Source organism: Micropterus dolomieu, linkage group LG01 (assembly GCF_021292245.1).
Source record: "Micropterus dolomieu isolate WLL.071019.BEF.003 ecotype Adirondacks linkage group LG01, ASM2129224v1, whole genome shotgun sequence".
Taxonomy (NCBI): domain Eukaryota; kingdom Metazoa; phylum Chordata; class Actinopteri; order Centrarchiformes; family Centrarchidae; genus Micropterus; species Micropterus dolomieu.
The window spans coordinates 52,532,472-52,549,770 of record NC_060150.1 but is presented as its reverse complement, the minus strand read 5'-3'; the positions used below and the strand labels follow the sequence as shown (position 1 = coordinate 52,549,770).

Sequence of the window (17,299 nt, the reverse complement as noted above, 5' to 3'; positions counted from 1 at the left end):
CAAGAAAGGAAACAAGTTAAACAAATATCAGAGGAAAGACAGTCGGCGTGTCCTCAGTTTGGAGGAACAGAGTTGTACTGGTACAGAAGCTAAGCTAACGTACAGCTGTGGTCAGGGTCAGCAGCTAACGTAATTTAGCCGTCTAAAAGAAGACCCACTGAAAAAAAGTCAATATCACTTAAAGTGTACTTTACTTTAAGTGCTTCATTTAGTATATTTTCAGAGCTTTACCTTACTGTCTGACAGCCCTTTACTTTATACAGTGTGCAGCCATGTTGCGTTAATACGCAAGAATACAGAAGTAATACGGTTGAGAAAACATCGTCCCAAAGACCCTGTCCACAGCAGCACATTGCTTAACTTCAATGCCAGTACAACTCTGTCTCTCCAAAATGCCACCTACTGCATGTAATATAATATACTGACTGTGTAGGAGTACATCATACAGCCTGAACTATCCCTTTAAGAGGCTCCAGGTCATTAACATGGACCCCTGACCCCTACGAGTACACTTAAATCAATCAGGTGGGCTGCTGGTCCGGTCACATGCTCATATTTCAGACCTGTCCAGATTGATGTTTGGTGGGAGGTTTCTCGTGTGTGTGTGTGTGTGTGTGTGTCTGTGTCTGTGTGTGTGTGTGTGTGTGTGTGTGTGTGTGAGATGTGTGATATCACTGGTGATTTTACGTGCTCGAGAGGAGGCCGTCGGGGAGCTGGTTAATAATTCATACCGTGGTTGGTGGTGATACTGGAGACGGCGTCCACGTCGTCTTTGTTGGGACAGATCGCCTTGCAGCGTTCGTGGATTTTTTCTCTCTAAAAGTAAAAAAGCAAAGGGAGATTTAGGAAATTTGATCTGAACTCTACATCCACAGCCACACTATAATTAACAGAGTAAAGTTTAACCTGAGGGTGGTGCTAAATGACAAAAACATGAAAGCTTCCAAATGAAATGAGAATAAAGCTGCGCCCTACAGGAAAAAGGAAGTGTGAGATGATTGTTTGGCAGCTGATCGTCTGTAAGACATCTGACAAGGAGGAAATAAACACAACAATGAGAAGTGGACGGTGACATCAGTGACATTTCTTAAAACTAAACCGCTCTTCCAGGAACAGAAAGTGGTCGGTTCAGGTAACAAAGTCTAAAAGAAAAACATAAATATTCCACACGTCAGCCACACTCAGCTTATCTGAGGATCTTTATAATCAATTTCAGAAGTTTTATTTCCTTTTACAGCTATGTGGAACTGAAAATAAAGCTTCTGATTAACCTTTCTGGTGAAACTATCAACAGGAAGAAGTAAACTGTAAGACAGTTTTGTAATGATCCTTATCTGCAGCTCAAAGAAACACAAAATTAAGGGGGAACAAAAGATATTTTAATATTCTGTAAGGTCTTACAAAAAGCAAACAGCAGTAAGTGATGCTCATGGCAAACTGCTGTAAAGGTTTCAGAACATCACGTTTCATTCATTGTTTCTGTTGCTGAATACAGTCTCAGAGAAATATGCAAAAACTAAATATATCCAAAATTCAACTCAATAAAAACAGAAACACACTCAGTGTTCATTCCTCTGTTCCTGAAGCCTCCTTTAGTGCAGTATTTCCCATTAATACATCCATCTGTTGTCGAGCTATAGTTCTTTTAGTTTCCCTTGCTGAGCCGCAGCTGAGAGTCGCTACGTGAATGCAGGTGCGGGATAGTTTTTGTTTTACCCGATGATTTCACCAGCTTTTACCACAGTCAGGAGTTGGGAGCTGCAGCAGAGGCTGTGACACACTTGCCTGTTAATCAGACAACTCGTCAGTGGAGTGGGCGGATTCAACGGTCTGGAGCCGGGCAACTGATACATATTTCCTGGAGGCAGTTAAGGTATTTCCTTCATACATTAACTCAGAACACTATCGCTGTCAAATCTGAACCCACAGACATGAAATGTTTTATTCAGAGTGACTTACACTTTCTGAGAATATATCTTATCTGTGATTAAATGTCCATAAATACACTTAAAAAAAAACCCCCACAGAAAATGAGATGTCCCCCATTTACTCCAGAACCAGGTTTTCAGTTTCATCAGTATCAAAGTGATACTTGTATGTACATCCATGAGGACACTACGTGAATCATTAAGGGTCGGTATTTATTGGCCCCGACAGAAATCTCTCACATAACATAAAGCTCTGCATCTTTTCTTCTTCTTTAAACCATGCTGTCTACTTTTTTTTTTTTTTTAAGGATTTCAAACAACATTATTGCCCCGTCTTTGATAGTGAGACAGTATGGAGCGGCAGGAAACAGAAGAGAGAGGGGAGGGACATGCTACAAAAGGTTCCCCAATCAGGGACCAGGAACATCACAGTTACATGGTTTGCATCTTTTGGTTTTTAAGCACCAGGATGAGCCCGAAAACATTACAGAGCACAGAATGAAAATGAAAGGGAAGCTGGTCAGCGAGTTTCCATCTACCTGTTTTTTACGTTTTTTGAATTTTGTGGATGGAAACTCCAAAACCAGGGTTTTTCCTGCGTAGAGAATTATGGAGGCATCAGATCTGATCTCTCCTACAACTCTTGACAAAACTCTGATGCCGTCTTTGAGGTAAACACTGTTTTCTAACGAGCGTTTGTGGATTTCGCTCATTTGTAATTGCAGTTGCGGCCTTACGCTGATGTGTCGTAATCAGCACAGAGAACCGGGAAAGAAGCCACCAAAACTTCCAGAGAGGAAAAGAGACGTGTGTAAAATAATATTTTGCCAGCAGAATGAACTAGTTTTAAAAAGGTATTTGAGTTATCAGTATTTGATGTTCTCAGTTGCAAACAGAGTTTAACCAGGTCATGTGACCTGCTTCACTAACAACAGATATTACTGGGACTGTACAGAAAGCTGCAGGTGAACATTTAATATCCAGGAATCAGCTGCAAGAGGAGCCTGAACTATAAATCAAAACAAGAGCTGATGCTATATTTAGACTGAACAACTTGCTAACACATTCTCTTTTAATGCTGTATTTGATTTCATGCTGAACAGGGCACCTTTGTCATGTTCTTTAATCATGTAATTAGTAGAACTTTTAAAATACCGTAAAACCTCAAATAACAGCCGCCTGCCCAGTTTCCTGGCCTGGTGTGGGAACACATTTTGACAAATAAACGCAGGTCTCCATTAGATGCCTGGTCTGGTTATTAAAGAAGTTCTTTGGATGTATAAAACTTAGATTGTTAATACAAATATTAATGTTTAAAGGCATGATCATGATGATCATGATTCTCCACAATTCAGTCGTTCAGTTCATTTAACGGAAACAACGAGCCCCAAAGTCTAATTCATACAGACTTACCAGTGATGCCGGCATGGTACAAGAGATGAAAAAACAGTGCCGACTCTGGTTACCTTTGCAGCCTCGTTAAGTCTGAACGTGTTCGCTCCGTGATTATTTATCTGCCTTCAGTCTGGAAGGGTCCACCCATCAAAAGAATCACAACAGCTTTTCATAAAAATGAATCCGTGTTGTGAATCCTGTCATGTGAAGTCCACCGCTGTCTGTCTGCTAACTTCTGCCACACTTCTCTCATCCTGCACCCTGCTGTTGTTTTCGTTACGTTGCTGCCTTCAAAATAAAAGCGCATAAGCCGTCTGTCGAGGCTAGATCAAATGAATGACGTGTATTTGATATTATTGGATCATTTTTAATTAATATTCATACTGTTTGAAATAAATGAACTGTCTCATAGTAGCCTGCTTCAGTTTTTTGCAAAATATGGACACCTGTCCCAAATACAGGCATGGTCACTGAAGTGATTTTAGCAAATAAAAGCTATTAATCAAAGTTTGATTGTAAGTCGCTTGTAAAAAGTGTTTGCTTGAGCCAAAACTAATCTAAAATCTCTCTGTGGCGGTGTTGAGCCCATAAGACGAAACTATAGGAGCTGAAACTGCTTCAACTGGTTTCCTGACACACCCACAATAAGTTCACCTTCGGGTAAGGCTTAACGTACAACAACAGGTATCAAACAAGTCACATGTTCAGCGACGTCAAAGCTGCACCCAGCATCACCAGCAGTGAGTGTAGAGAGGTCTGAGCAGCTGTGATGCTGAGTGAATCCGTCCTCTCGCTCTGTCAGGAAACACTCTGAATAATTCAGTGTGGGTGTTACCTGAGCCATCTCCTGCAGGTAGGGCCCGAAGTGTTCCCTGGTTATGTTGGGGAGGTAGAAGGAGGGCATCACCTCCGTCTCTGCGAAGTCCAGCCCCCATGTTTTGGTGAAAAAGTCGGACTCCCGTTTGGCGAGCCGCGGGTCGTTCAGCGCGGCGGGGAGGTTGACCTTCGAGCTGTACACCGTCCACCTGTCGTGCTCGGCCACAACGGACGGGCCGTCGCACAGGCCCCGCCCCTCACCTGCAGGACAACACAGTCGGGAATTGAACAACTTGTGATGCCTGTGCCGCTGTCGCATGAAGTATTAGCACTGAAATGATTAGTCCACTAACAGAAAATTTATCTCAGACAATTCCGATGAGCAAAAACTCTAAACAGATGCTGGTTCTGCCTTCTCAAATTTAAACATTTACTCATATTCCCTGTTTTATATCAGTATAAACTGAGTTGGATTTTGGACATTGGATAAAAAACAAAAAAACAAACATCACCTTGGGCTCTGGGAAACTGTGACGGACAGTTTTCTCTACGTTCTGACATTCTCTCTAGGCTAACTGACATACACATCGGTTAGTTAGAGCCCTAACATGACGTCTATTAATGCAGCTGTTCCCACCGGTGGGCTCCTTGGGGCAGACGTCGGGCAGGGACCGGACAGGCCGGCAGCGATGGGGGGAGAGATCTCGCTCCTTGTGATAGATCCCATCTCGGCCTCCGCGAGACACCGGGGAGGAGCTGTGGCTGGAGGCCATGGCATTGGGACTCGCCTCCTGGGAGGCTAGCTGGAGACAGACACACACAGGAAAACAAAATTAGAAGATGAGGCTGTTGATACACACCACCGGTCAAAAGGTTTAGAACACCCACAGTTTTCTAGTTTGTATGTAAATATAAGTTGTCCAGTGAAAAACCTTTAATGGTATAAAAGGAAGCAGCAAACTGCCAAAGTTAAAAAATCAACTTCAGCCAGCTGATGGGACACCGGCATACGCAGTGAGAGACCAGCGCAGAGCTGGACGGCCCCGCCTCACTTTCCTGTCGAAGGTGAACGTGAACGTTTAAAACTTTGATGAGAGGATGAAGAGGTGCTATCCTTCTAGGCACGACAAGAGAAAAAACTGAATGAGAGTGAAGTGCAGAAACAGCAGTCTGGGAAACATGTGTTCTCTCCTCTACAAGTCTGATGCAGATCACACTTATGCCTTATGTGCAGCTGCAGTGCATCTCTCTGTCTGTCTGTCTGTCCTGCTGACCAGCTGAGCAGCGCAGCTCTTGACTGTCTGTGCGAGACTGTGACTGAACAATGTTAGAGTGAAATACAACTTTTTATTATGTTTGATAAACGGCGACGGGCCACGGTGTTTATAAACTGCAGCTCGGAAAAGATGGCCGCGGGGAAATGCGTGCAAGAAATTAAACTCACGCATTCGAGCAAGAAACACCCGTGGGAGCAGTCCAGACAGGATGTGAGGGCGCTCCTCATACATCGTTTTAAAACAAGACAGTGAAGTTTAGTTACAATCTGGACTAATGCAAGATGGGAAGCAGTGTATTCACACTGAATATTAAAATGTTGATTAGCTGGACAGACAGCATATATGGGTGCATTTATTAAATAATAAGCATCACATATTCAGCCCAGTTATTTTCTAAATAGTGTGTTATATTTGAAAACGTTTTGAAGGAAACCTGGAGGAGCCAGTTTGAATGGAACAGTTACTGCTCCACCAAATGACCCAGGCAACTGGCCCCGAGTCTTAGAGTTCATGAGGTCTGAGTTAAGCTTGATTTATACTCCTGCGTAGGGTCTACATGCGTAGCTACGCCGTAGGCTACACACGTAGCCATGCATTTATACTTGTGCGTCCGTCAATCTGCAATTACACCCCCAAACGCTAGTTGGCAGTAGCGCTACAATTCAATTCAGTTTTATTTATATAGCGCCAAATCACAACAACAGTTATCTCACAGCGTCCACTGTGTTGCCTTTTACTGGCCGAGCAGGCTAACCTCCGGTTTAGCCCTCCGCTAACGTGAATAACGCTAGTAAAAGTTACTCCAAAGCACGGGCACTTCCTGTCGGCTCGGAGATGTTGCGAGGCTACCCAGCCGACCAGTCACAGAGCTTACGGTCCGCATCCACTCGACGTGTAGTTACATTTTTGAGGAGGTGCACGTCAGGCAGGGTAGGGGGCTACGAAGAGGCTTCATTTTTCTTATTTCTTATTTCTATTTAGAGAAACAGGGACAACGTACAATAAACATTAACCTCAAAGGGGAAGATGCATTGTACCGGGTTTTAGCTCAAGAGCTAATTTTCACCCGTAGTCCCTGGGCAGGCTGATGTTAAGTTAAGATACATAAAAAAAAACATACATGAATAATAAGATATACAATGACAAAATAAAAATGTACAAAAGGAAATGTTCACACCTCAAAAGGAAATGTTCACACCCGTCAATTTGACGCAGAAGTGCGCAGAGGTCTGTTCAAGCCAGCACTGGATTTTTCTAGTAGAGGCTTCTATTCAGGCTTCTTACAGAGGGAGGATTGTGTGAGAGCATTGTTGTGTCAGGTGTGACAGTGCAGCAGCTCTGTTTTAGCGCTGGGAGTCGCAGCCAGTTTGTGACCGAGTGGTAACGTAGCTGGTAGAGTTTTGCAATTTAAACATCTAAAAACTGAAGCCAGCTCTGTTTGAGACTGTGAGCTGCACTTTATGAGAGGTGCTGAAGTTAACACGTGTGGGTTTTTGGTGAGATTGTGAGTTGAGAAGTGTTTCAGTTAGTTTTGGTTTCTGCCTCCTTGTCTCATCTTAATATACCCAAAGTCGCAAATGTGGTTCTGTGTCAGACGGTCTAAAGGGGATACTAACACAACAGCAGAGCAATAACGCAGACTTCTCCTCCCCACAGTATAGGATATATCCACTTAGTTTTCCTTATTGTGATTCACTATAACTGATAATGCTGTATTCAAACCCGTCTTGAGTGAATTTAAAAAGATGGATTGCGTTTTGTAAGATTAATAGATTTTGATGTGTAGTACTTACTTACTTTTGATTACTTATTAAGTATTTTTAAAACCAAGTACTTTTTTACTTTTACTTGAGTAGGTTTTTACCGGATGACTTACTTTTACTTGAGTAACATTTTTCATGTGGTATCTGTACTGTAAAGTATGAAAATTGAGTACTTCTTCCACCACTGAATAAAGTCCAAATAAAGCTACTGAGGGTGTATTAACAGGCTGTTCCAACATGTTTACTGTATGTTTCATTTCTTTCCACTGCTGCAGAATAACTTGAAGTTGTTAACTCATTATTGATCCCTGAAAATTGTTCATCTCTGAAATTTACATTATTTTTCAATTTTTCTAACCTTAACTGTGTCTTTACCTTCTTTGGTTATTCTGCAGCAGTGGAAGGAAATGAAGCCTTCAAACATATTTCTACAGTAAACATGTTGGAACAGCCTGTTATTACACCCTCAGAAGCTTTATTTGGACTTTATTATATATATTATTTATAATATTAATGAAAGAAGACAGAGCGGCTTATCATCTGTTGATCCTCCAGTGAAATAATGAGCAAAACTCCTTTATTTAGCTGTCAATTTTATATCTGAAGTAGGGCTGCACATTAAAACAATAACAATATTTAACAATGATATACCAAATGTTCATAAATATTTGATTTTATTCACTTGAATCATACACAAATTATAACTTATTTTTTATTAAGAAGTTTATTTTGTTGAGGAAAAAGGACTGAAAAAATGTTTTACTTGATTTTCCTCGTGCATATTTGTTGACAAAGATTTTATCATAATTGTTTTGAATGTTCTGCCTCACATTTGTGAAGTGATCCGCTGTTTGGCATCAAGTGTTCTGACCATAAAGAAAAGTTTAAACCATAATTAACCATCAGGTTTCTTCAACTATTACTCAGTGGCAGAAATCAGCCTTTAAACTTGAAAGAAATAACGATTTGATACTTATTAACTTTTTATCGTGGTAACATTTTGTCCAGACCTAATCTGAAAATCTCTGTTTTGGTGACGTAAACGTTTTTTTACTTTGGCAGTTTGCTGTTTACTTTAGTATCTTTTAAAGTTTTTCACTGGACCTGAAGTATTTATAATTCTAGTCCCTTTTTTTAATTTCTTAAGTGTTTTCTTGCATCGTGTATCTTGTTTTCGCACTTTTTAACATGGCTATTGAAAAGTGCTCTAGAAATAAAGATTAGTATAGTTATATTTCAATACAAACTAAACTTTGACAGGTAGTGTATTTCTCTCGTTGTCAACAAATCCCATGAAAAGACCCAAAACCAGCAGTGAACGTATCTCCTCACGAGTCCTTCATCACAATGAACATACATACTGTAGATTATTCTGACTCAGTCCCTCATACACCGTCCTGCTGCTCGAATACTTAATAGAGCGTCACATCCGCCGCTGAAAATAGTCCCCAACAAATGTACCATTTCCTCCTGTCTGATAGGAACTACAGTGAGCAGCTGTTTTAGGAAATCACTGAGCCTTTTTAACCATGAAGCTATCTATTTGTTAGGCGTTTCTGTATTTTCATGGAATTTGATTAAAAAAAACAAAAAATATCAACCGTCAGCCTTTTCTAAATCACAATCTGCAGCACAGAGAAACGATTCCCTATTTGTCTAAACTCAAACCTGAGTAAAGTCAGTTTAGTGAAGCGGCAGCAGGAAGGGACACCTGTTCAGAGCGAGATCGTTCAAACAAGAAGTGAAAGTGATTTTGCTCAGTCAAAGTTCAACGTCTGTGCCACAACGTCAGCACCTGCACAGCTCGGTCCAACGAGAACTGGCTTCTGAAAAAACTGTTTGTACTGTAAGTCAACAAAATAAGTCCCTTGAACACGTCATGGGATTCATGTTACATTCTTTACACTAAAAGAAAATATTAATTCATGATGAAAATGACTTTAAGTTGTAGCCCTAGCTCTGCATTGTTACATATTGAAAAAAAGCTACAACAATTAAGTTAATTAAGTTAGACAGAAATATTATCTGCAAATACTGACGACGATAGAATAATTGTTTTAGGCATTTTTCAAGTATAATGTCCATAAATGTCGTAATATATCTGGGTTTTGGACTGTTGACATCTTGAGACATCACAATTGGCAGTATTGAAATTATGACGTGCATTTTCCTCTTCTGACATGTTAGATAATAAATCATCAGATTAAATGATAATGAAAATTATTATATACAGCACTGAATCACACCTCAGACACAAAGAAATATTATCATCCCACCTTTTACATTTATTTAAGGTTAGGGCTAGAGCTGCAACGATTAGTCGATTGGTTCTCAACTATTAAATTAATCAACAACTATTTTAATACTCGATTAATCGTTTCATCCAAATTCTCTGATTCCAGCTTCTCATGTGAATATTTTCTTGTTTCTTTGCTCCCCTGTGACACTGAACTGAATATATATTTGGGTTTCAGACAAAACAGGAACATTTGAGGACCTCACATTGGGCTTTGGGAAGCACCGATCGACATTTTTCACTATTTCTGAACATTTTATAGACCAAATGACTAATCTATCAATGGTGAAAATGATGATCAGATTAATCGATACTGAAAATAATCGTTGGTTGTAGTCCTAGCTAGTCCACGTGGTCAATGCGACCAGCGCTTCCACGGCAACAACCAATCAACTGCTCATGTGTGGATGTGTCCACCAAGCTGACTGCAGAAGGTAGTATAACCAGAAGTAGTCCGCGTCCGCTCCCGAGTATAATTAAGGCTTAAGGAGGCCCAGTCAGTCTTGGCTGATCCTAGCCACCCTCTGTTTAAGAAGTTCATGTTGCTGCCGTCTCCCTGTAGAAACAGTACGCCAGCAGGCAGGACAAAGAGACTTAAATTTAATTTGTCAGCTGCCTCTGACTTTTAAAATCATGCGGTTCTATTTCAACGTTAGTTATTTTATTCTCATTTCTTTATTGCCTATGATTTAATTGTTTGCTGATCTTTTAGCTCTGTGTTTGGTCTCCACCATCTCCTGAGCGAAATATCTGTCTCTTTAGCCGCTAAATGAACCACTACGTTCAACAGCTCGTCTGTGTCTGCCTGCCGTTTTCTGCTGAGCAGGTCGTGTAGTGCGGCTTTATCAGAGCTTGTTTGTCAAAAACAGCTGCTGTGGCTGCAGAAAAGAGGCTGAACCTAACTGTAAATACGCCGTGAAAACCAAAACTATAACGAACAGTAAAATACCTGTAATGGAAAATGTATTTCAAACTGCTTGACATTTTCTCACACTCTTGTTTTATGTTGAAAGTGCCAGAGAGTGGGAAAATACTGTATCTGATTTAGATCCTCTACACCTTGTTTTAGTAACTGTGAGTTGGTAGAAATAGGAGGGCCGAGTCAGGGCCCCCAGGGTGTATGAATAAAACAATATCTAGAAAGGTAGCTGTTGCGATGGAGACAACTGACCTCTGTGTGCTCTGAGCCCATTTTCAAATGTAAAATAAACTTGCACAAATACAACCCTTGGGTGTTTTATCTTAAAACACAGATTTCCACAACAGACACTAAAAAAGCTGAGGGGAAATCCAGAGTCAGGTGCATAGACTATTTATAAAAGGTCAGGTGACAATTCTCTGCGGGTATGTTGGTTTGTTATTACGAGCAACCACTTCCACATCACACAAGAGTCATCTCAGTCCTTGTTATCATCAGTGACGAGTGCAGCTTTCTCTCCCCTTTAAAAAAACATGTTACTCATCAAAATAACAGCAAAAAATTTGGCTTTTCAGTATCAGCATAGAGACTCAGAGCTGATTTGATATCTTGATTAACTATTCATTGTGCTGCAACGACTAAACGCTTAGTTGTCAACTATTAAATTAATTGACAATTATTTTTACAATTGATTAATCAGTTTAAGTCAATTCAAGTAAAGTCTAAATTCTCTGATTCCAGCTTCTTAAATGAATATTTTCAGATTTCTTTCCCCCTCTATGACAGTAAACTGAATCTATTTGAGTTGATTAACGGAGAAAAATCATCCAAATACATCCATCTCATCTATCAACCTCAAAACAACGTTGATTACACAGAGAAAAACTTGTGAAATGACTGAGCAGCACAGGATGTGAAGTGGAGAGGTGTTGAACTGACTGCTCAACCTGTCGTTAATCCCCTCACACCGATGAGAGGATTACAGCAGCCTCACAGTTACTATCACCACGCCGTTTAGCTCCTTCTGTCTACACATGAAAGAAGTCATTATCACTTCTTCAACGTCAGAACAAACATTTCAAAGTGCAAAACTTCAGACTTGTCAACTTCCAGCTCTCACTGCCGGAGGTAAAAATAGAATTAAGTGGCCACTTTTTGGAGAGGAGTGCTGCACATTAAAATGAGACCAGGACTGATTAAAATCATCATCTTTTAATTAATTTTATATCTGCAGGTATATAAGTAGAAATTCTATTTAGATTAGGGCTGAACAATTAATAGCATTTGTGCCATTATTGCGATGTGATAAAACAAGATTTTCCAATCGCAAAGGCTGCGATTACACTCTGGTCACATGGTACGCCAGATTAAAGCAGTCTGCAGAGGAAGCATCAAATTTGCACATTACGCTGTACCTCGACTTGTTGTTGTACAAAAGCCTTCAGCTTGACAGAAGCTGATACTACAGAAACTTTAGTGTCACACAGGGAATTAAAGTAGCACCCGCTACCCGCTTGTAAATTTGTGATGGTGGTGGGTGAAATCGTCGGGCCACCCTCCACATTGGCGAAAAGGATAAGTACACAACAGAAAGGCGCGTGTAGTAAGGTAAGCGTCGGACAATAACTAAGCTTTTCTATTAAATACGAGAGCCGTCACTTGGTTTTTTTTTCATTGGCCAACTTTTGAATTGAACCTCAAACTGAGTATTTTTTGTTTGCTTACTGGGATCCTGAAAGATGGACTCCTGGGAGATTTGAACTGAGATAAGGACTCATTTGTGTTTGAACTGTGGGTTTTGTATTGAGCGCTTACTGTAAAACACACTGTGGATAATTTTTCTTGTGGTCTGTAGGTAGGCTGACCTGATGATATTATATCATATTATTTAATGCCATAACTTGACTCAAATTATCTTTCTCATATTATTATAATTTGATACTTCTTCTCCACCATTGCTCATAATAATAATTCTACCTAATTCATCATAACACAGGCCTCACCCACAAGAAAGAACAGTGTATGTTCTATCTATCTAATATTGTGTTGGTCGTACTATACACTATTAAAAATTAATCACATATTAAATCACAATATTGGTTAAAAAAAAAAAAAAAATCGCAATTAGATTATTTTCCAAAATCGTTTAGCCCTAATTTAGATGTATGTTCTGTTAGGGCAGGACAATAAAACAACTAGAATAATTATCGTGGTATTTTTTTTTCCCCCCAATAACAATATGATAAATGTTCAATAAACAAATTTACAATAAATTTACATGAAATAGGACTTATTATTTTATTAAGATTCATTTTTGTAGAGGAAAAAAAGAACTGAAAAAAGCTTTTAATTTTTTTTACTCGTGCATTTTCGTTGAGATCTTATCATAATTGTTTTGAATGTTCTACCTCAGATTTGTGAAGTGATCAACTGTTTGGCTGCAAGTGTTGACCATAAAGAAGTTTAAACAACAATTAACTATTAGGTTTCTTCAACTCTCACTCAGGAGCAAAAATCAGCCTTTAAACTTGAAAGAAATACCGATTTGATACTTATCGTGATAATTATCGATATCGAAAGATATTAAACTTTTTATGGTGTTAACATTTTTGGCCATATCGTCCAGCCCTATGTTTTAGCCACCAGAAAGAGAGTGAAAAAACAGTATATGGTAGATGTTTACTGTGTTCAGACAAGATCATCTGCCAAAAAAACTTTTCCAATAAACTGATTTGGACAAAGATGATCTCAGCAGCTGAGCCCCGTCCAATCAACAATCCGCCTCACAGACTAAGTATTACCTCCTCAGGTTTGTTTTGTTTGATCACAAAAGAATGATTTTAACTTAATAGAGAACAACAATCAGCAAATGACATGTGGATTACAAAAAAACCACACCTGCATGACTGCACATTATATTCTGCAGACTTAAGAAAACGTCTTTGTTTGGTACAGATCTAATATCACACCATAATAATTTAAGTAGGTTTTTAAATGAAAATAATTGTGTAAAAAACTTATCATTCTTATCTAATATCCCAAATCAAATTGCAAACTGCAGTCAAAATAATTAATAATTATATTTTCTTTCAAAATCGTTTGGCCCTTTTTATAATCTTAAAAACCCAAATCAACTTTGCATCTTTTTTCTTAGCAACTGCACAATGAATGTACACGCACACAGGCTCCGCTTAGTGATTACGATTGTTGATAATCAGTTGGCAGATAAATCAGTATTTCAGATCAGCATTGGTCGACACTCACGAGGCTGACAAAAAGAAAGCCTCGTCAGTGAGCTGCCGGTGAAGGACGTGAGCGCTCCTCCTTGTGAGTTTTGGGAAGGTGGTGAAAGAGTTCATTTGGAGCCCTAAATGTTCTCAGTCACCATCGTCTTTTCTAAATGTGAACACGTTTCTCTAAAGCAGCTCCAATCTAACAGCATTAAATATAAATATATCGTTACACTGTAGAGCAGAGTTTTTCAAAGTGTGAGGCGTGCTTCAAACAGTTTCAGGGGAGGCAGTAAATGAAAGTAAAAACATAACCATCCATCCACTCACACTCACACCTAAGGACAATTTAGGATCACTAATTAACCTAGACTGCATGTCTTTGGACGATGGGAGGAAAACATTTTAAAGAAGACACAGGGAGAACATGCAAACTTCACACAGACCGGGGTTTGAACCCACGTGCTGTGAGGCGACAAGACTAACCACATCACCACCGTGCCGCCCCAAAAAAACTGGCTGAGACAACATGTACATTAGATTGGACTACATGACTTTTCTTTGTTTTGATATCGTCAATCTCAGCATCGAACTATGACAAAGCCATATTGGTCGACCACTAGCTACGATTTAGCTGCTCGGTGCTGCTGTAGGAACGGAAAATAACAACACACACACCAATTAAAAGTAAACTCTTTCAGTGCTGCTGTTTGCAGTTGGTAATGTAGCTCATCAACACCACTTTAGGAAACAAAAGTCTCCAAAAAATAGGCCTTAATTACCTGTTAATCACAACAACGTTATAACATCAAGGACTTGATGAGGGTGTTGATGGGGCAATGGGTAAGACCCCTGCCTTTGGTGTGAGAAACCCGAGTTCGATTCCCACTGTGACCCATCCACCATTGTGTCCCTGAGCAAGACACTTAAACCGTAGTTGCTCCAGTTGCGACCTCTGACATGTATAGCAATTGTAAGTCGCTTTGGATAAAAGAGTCAACTAAACGATTAAATGTAATGTATCCTTTGTTTCTGTCGATTTAACTAGAAAACACTCACATCTGTCAAAACGCCCAAATGTTCAGTTTGATGCTCAACATATGGTCACAATGCACTTCTGCCCTACGAGTATTCAGTCTCTGTCCCGTTCCCTTCAACTGAAGCCCGTACGACTGAAGAATACAACTACGTTTCGTGTTTCAGAGCAACAGCCAGTTTTGAGAGTGGAGAATAGGGCTGTAACCGACGGTCATTGTCAATTATTCATTGTCTCGCTTAGTTGTTTGGTCTATAAAATGTCGGGAATCTGTGTTTCCCAAAGCTCGAGATGACGTCTTCAAACAACAAAAATATTCACATTTATGAAGCTGAAATTAGAGATTTTTTTCCAATCGGTTATCAAAATAGTTACCAATTAACTTAACAGTTCCTAACTAATCGATAACTTGTTGCAGCTCTAGTGGAGAAGTCGTCACACTAGGGGTGTTTTACCACCTTGTTTTGCAAAACAGCTTTTCTCTCACACACTGTTTCAAATACCGTTTGCAGTCTGCTCAGTATTTGCGCCACATCAGAACCAGAACATCACTTCCTTTAACAGGGATCAGTGTGGGAGGAAATGTTGTTGATCAGAAAACTAATGTGACTGTAACTCCAGCACTATAATAAAGGTTATTAATGCAAACTTGACATAACGTTAGCTAGTGTAGAGGTAAAGGACTATACACCTGTTTCCAACGGCTGTATAGTACTCCTCATAACTAGTAACAACTCTTAATAACTTTATGTGTAAAATAGTGGAGTTTTCCTTGACTTTAAAACAAACAATGGCCCTTTAAACTGCTGAATGTAACGTATGCCTCAATTAAATAGTTGTAAAGACAGAATGAGGTAAGTTTAGGGTTGGCTAGAAGTCTGTTAAGAGTCTAATTAACTTGTGTTTATAACATTAATCCTGATATGAAGACATTCAGGGTTAAATGTTACACCTCAAACAGGTTTGTTTACTTGAAATGTCAAATCAACACTTCCAACAGGACGGGCAGCTGTGACAGAAGCTAGCCAGTTAGCTTTAGCTTAGCTCCCGTGCATTCACGGCTGTAGTTGCTGGCGTTACATCCACTGAATGCAACACTAAAACGGTGACAACAAGACACACAACGCCGATTTTAATATCGATGACAGGGTTGATAAAGCTTTATGTATCCGCGGCCTGTGCTAAATGCTAATGCTAATGTTGTCAGCGGGCGTTACACGTAGACTGGCTAATGCTAGCAGGTTAGCCAGGCGGCTAGCTAACTCTCTGACAGGCGCAATTAAAGATATTCGGAGACAAAGCGGGACGTTTAGTGACTGCGGAGCCTCAGCTGCTTCCGTACCTGTCGTGAGAAGCACAGCGACCGGCGTTTCTCCTCTTCACCATCACAGAAACACCGGAGGGACGGGGAGGAAAACAGCAGCACACACAGCGGCAGATACAACCAGAACACCGACCATCATGCACTGCGGGGGGAGGGGCAGCGGCCGTTTCTTCTTCGCGTGTCGTAAAGCACGCTGCTGCCACCTGCTGACCAGCTGTCATCTCTATTTCTGTAAAAACAAACGCATACTTTTGGCCACCTGACATTAAATTTTGACCTCTGTGCGGGACATGACACTGAATTTCCACAAATATCATGTTTGTATTGTTGATTATGCTTTTGTTTTTTATTAGAAAATTTATTACTTCATTTCGTATCATGCACAAACCTGGAACATTGCACATATTTGTTTTTAATTACTAGTCGTTGTTGTTTTATTGTTATTTTTATATATATTTATCAGTTTATATTGTCAATTTATATATTTATGTACACAATATTGTTTTCTACTACACATCTGCACAACACAAACCAGAGTAATGCACATGTAAAAATCTGCCACATTGTACTTTCTCTGCAAATAGTTGTATTATTTTTCTCTATTCTGTTATTATTCTTATATAACTTGCATTTGTTTGTTCCATATTTATATATTTCTACATTTATTTATGTCAACTGTATGTTTGTCTACGTGTAGCACCTCATCACCACAGTAAATTCCTTGCATGTTTTCTATTTGGCAATAAAGCTCCTTCTGATTCTGAGTCTGTATAAAAAGCCTGATCTATATTATTACTAAGTTTTCCGAGGTTTATGTTAATGTTAAGCCTTTTAAAATACACTTTTCTTCTACTGATTTTCAGCCATTTTCCGCATTTTTTGGTATTGATCATAATATTAAGGTGCAGGAGAGAAGGACGCAACTGGAAGACCTTTGTGAAGTTTGTGAAGTGCAACGTCTTCTCAAAGACCAAAAATTGCTTCCAAATGTGTACCATGCATGACATGTTCATCACATTGTATGTGTTCTGACCTAGATTCAGATCTTCAACCACTGAGCAACATTTTTTTAAAGGTAGTAATATTTTTTTTAAATTGAATATGAATTTTCCATGATGAAATGAGTTTTATATTGTTTAAAATGAGAAAACTGTCCCTTACAAATGACATGGGATAAAACACAAATATACATGTAAAAAAAACTATGGAGTTAAGTTAAAGAAATGAAAATATAAAATCCCTTTTTTCTTAATCTGTTTACTTACACTTATACCTTAAATGTTAAAGAAAAACTATATGCATTCATTATCCAAAT

At 39.4% G+C, this 17,299-nt stretch overlaps 1 protein-coding gene across 3 annotated transcripts in view; it reads right to left on the bottom strand.

Annotated features, from left to right (window-relative positions):
- Nucleotides 1-16,159, bottom strand: part of vps54 (VPS54 subunit of GARP complex) — a 32,386-nt gene extending 16,227 nt beyond the window's left edge. For 2 of the 3 annotated variants that reach the window (XM_046047008.1, XM_046047016.1), the window contains exons 1-4: nt 16,003-16,159; nt 4,777-4,942; nt 4,159-4,400; nt 732-816 (exon numbers count right to left, since the gene is read on the bottom strand). In XM_046047008.1, the coding sequence (XP_045902964.1) occupies nt 732-816; nt 4,159-4,400; nt 4,777-4,912 (463 nt within the window). In that variant the 5' untranslated portion in view covers nt 4,913-4,942; nt 16,003-16,159. Of the gene's footprint in view, nt 1-731; nt 817-4,158; nt 4,401-4,651; nt 4,943-16,002 lie in introns of those variants that run through there. The other variant, XM_046047025.1, reaches the window with a different exon arrangement.
- Nucleotides 16,160-17,299: the final 1,140 nt, after the last annotated feature.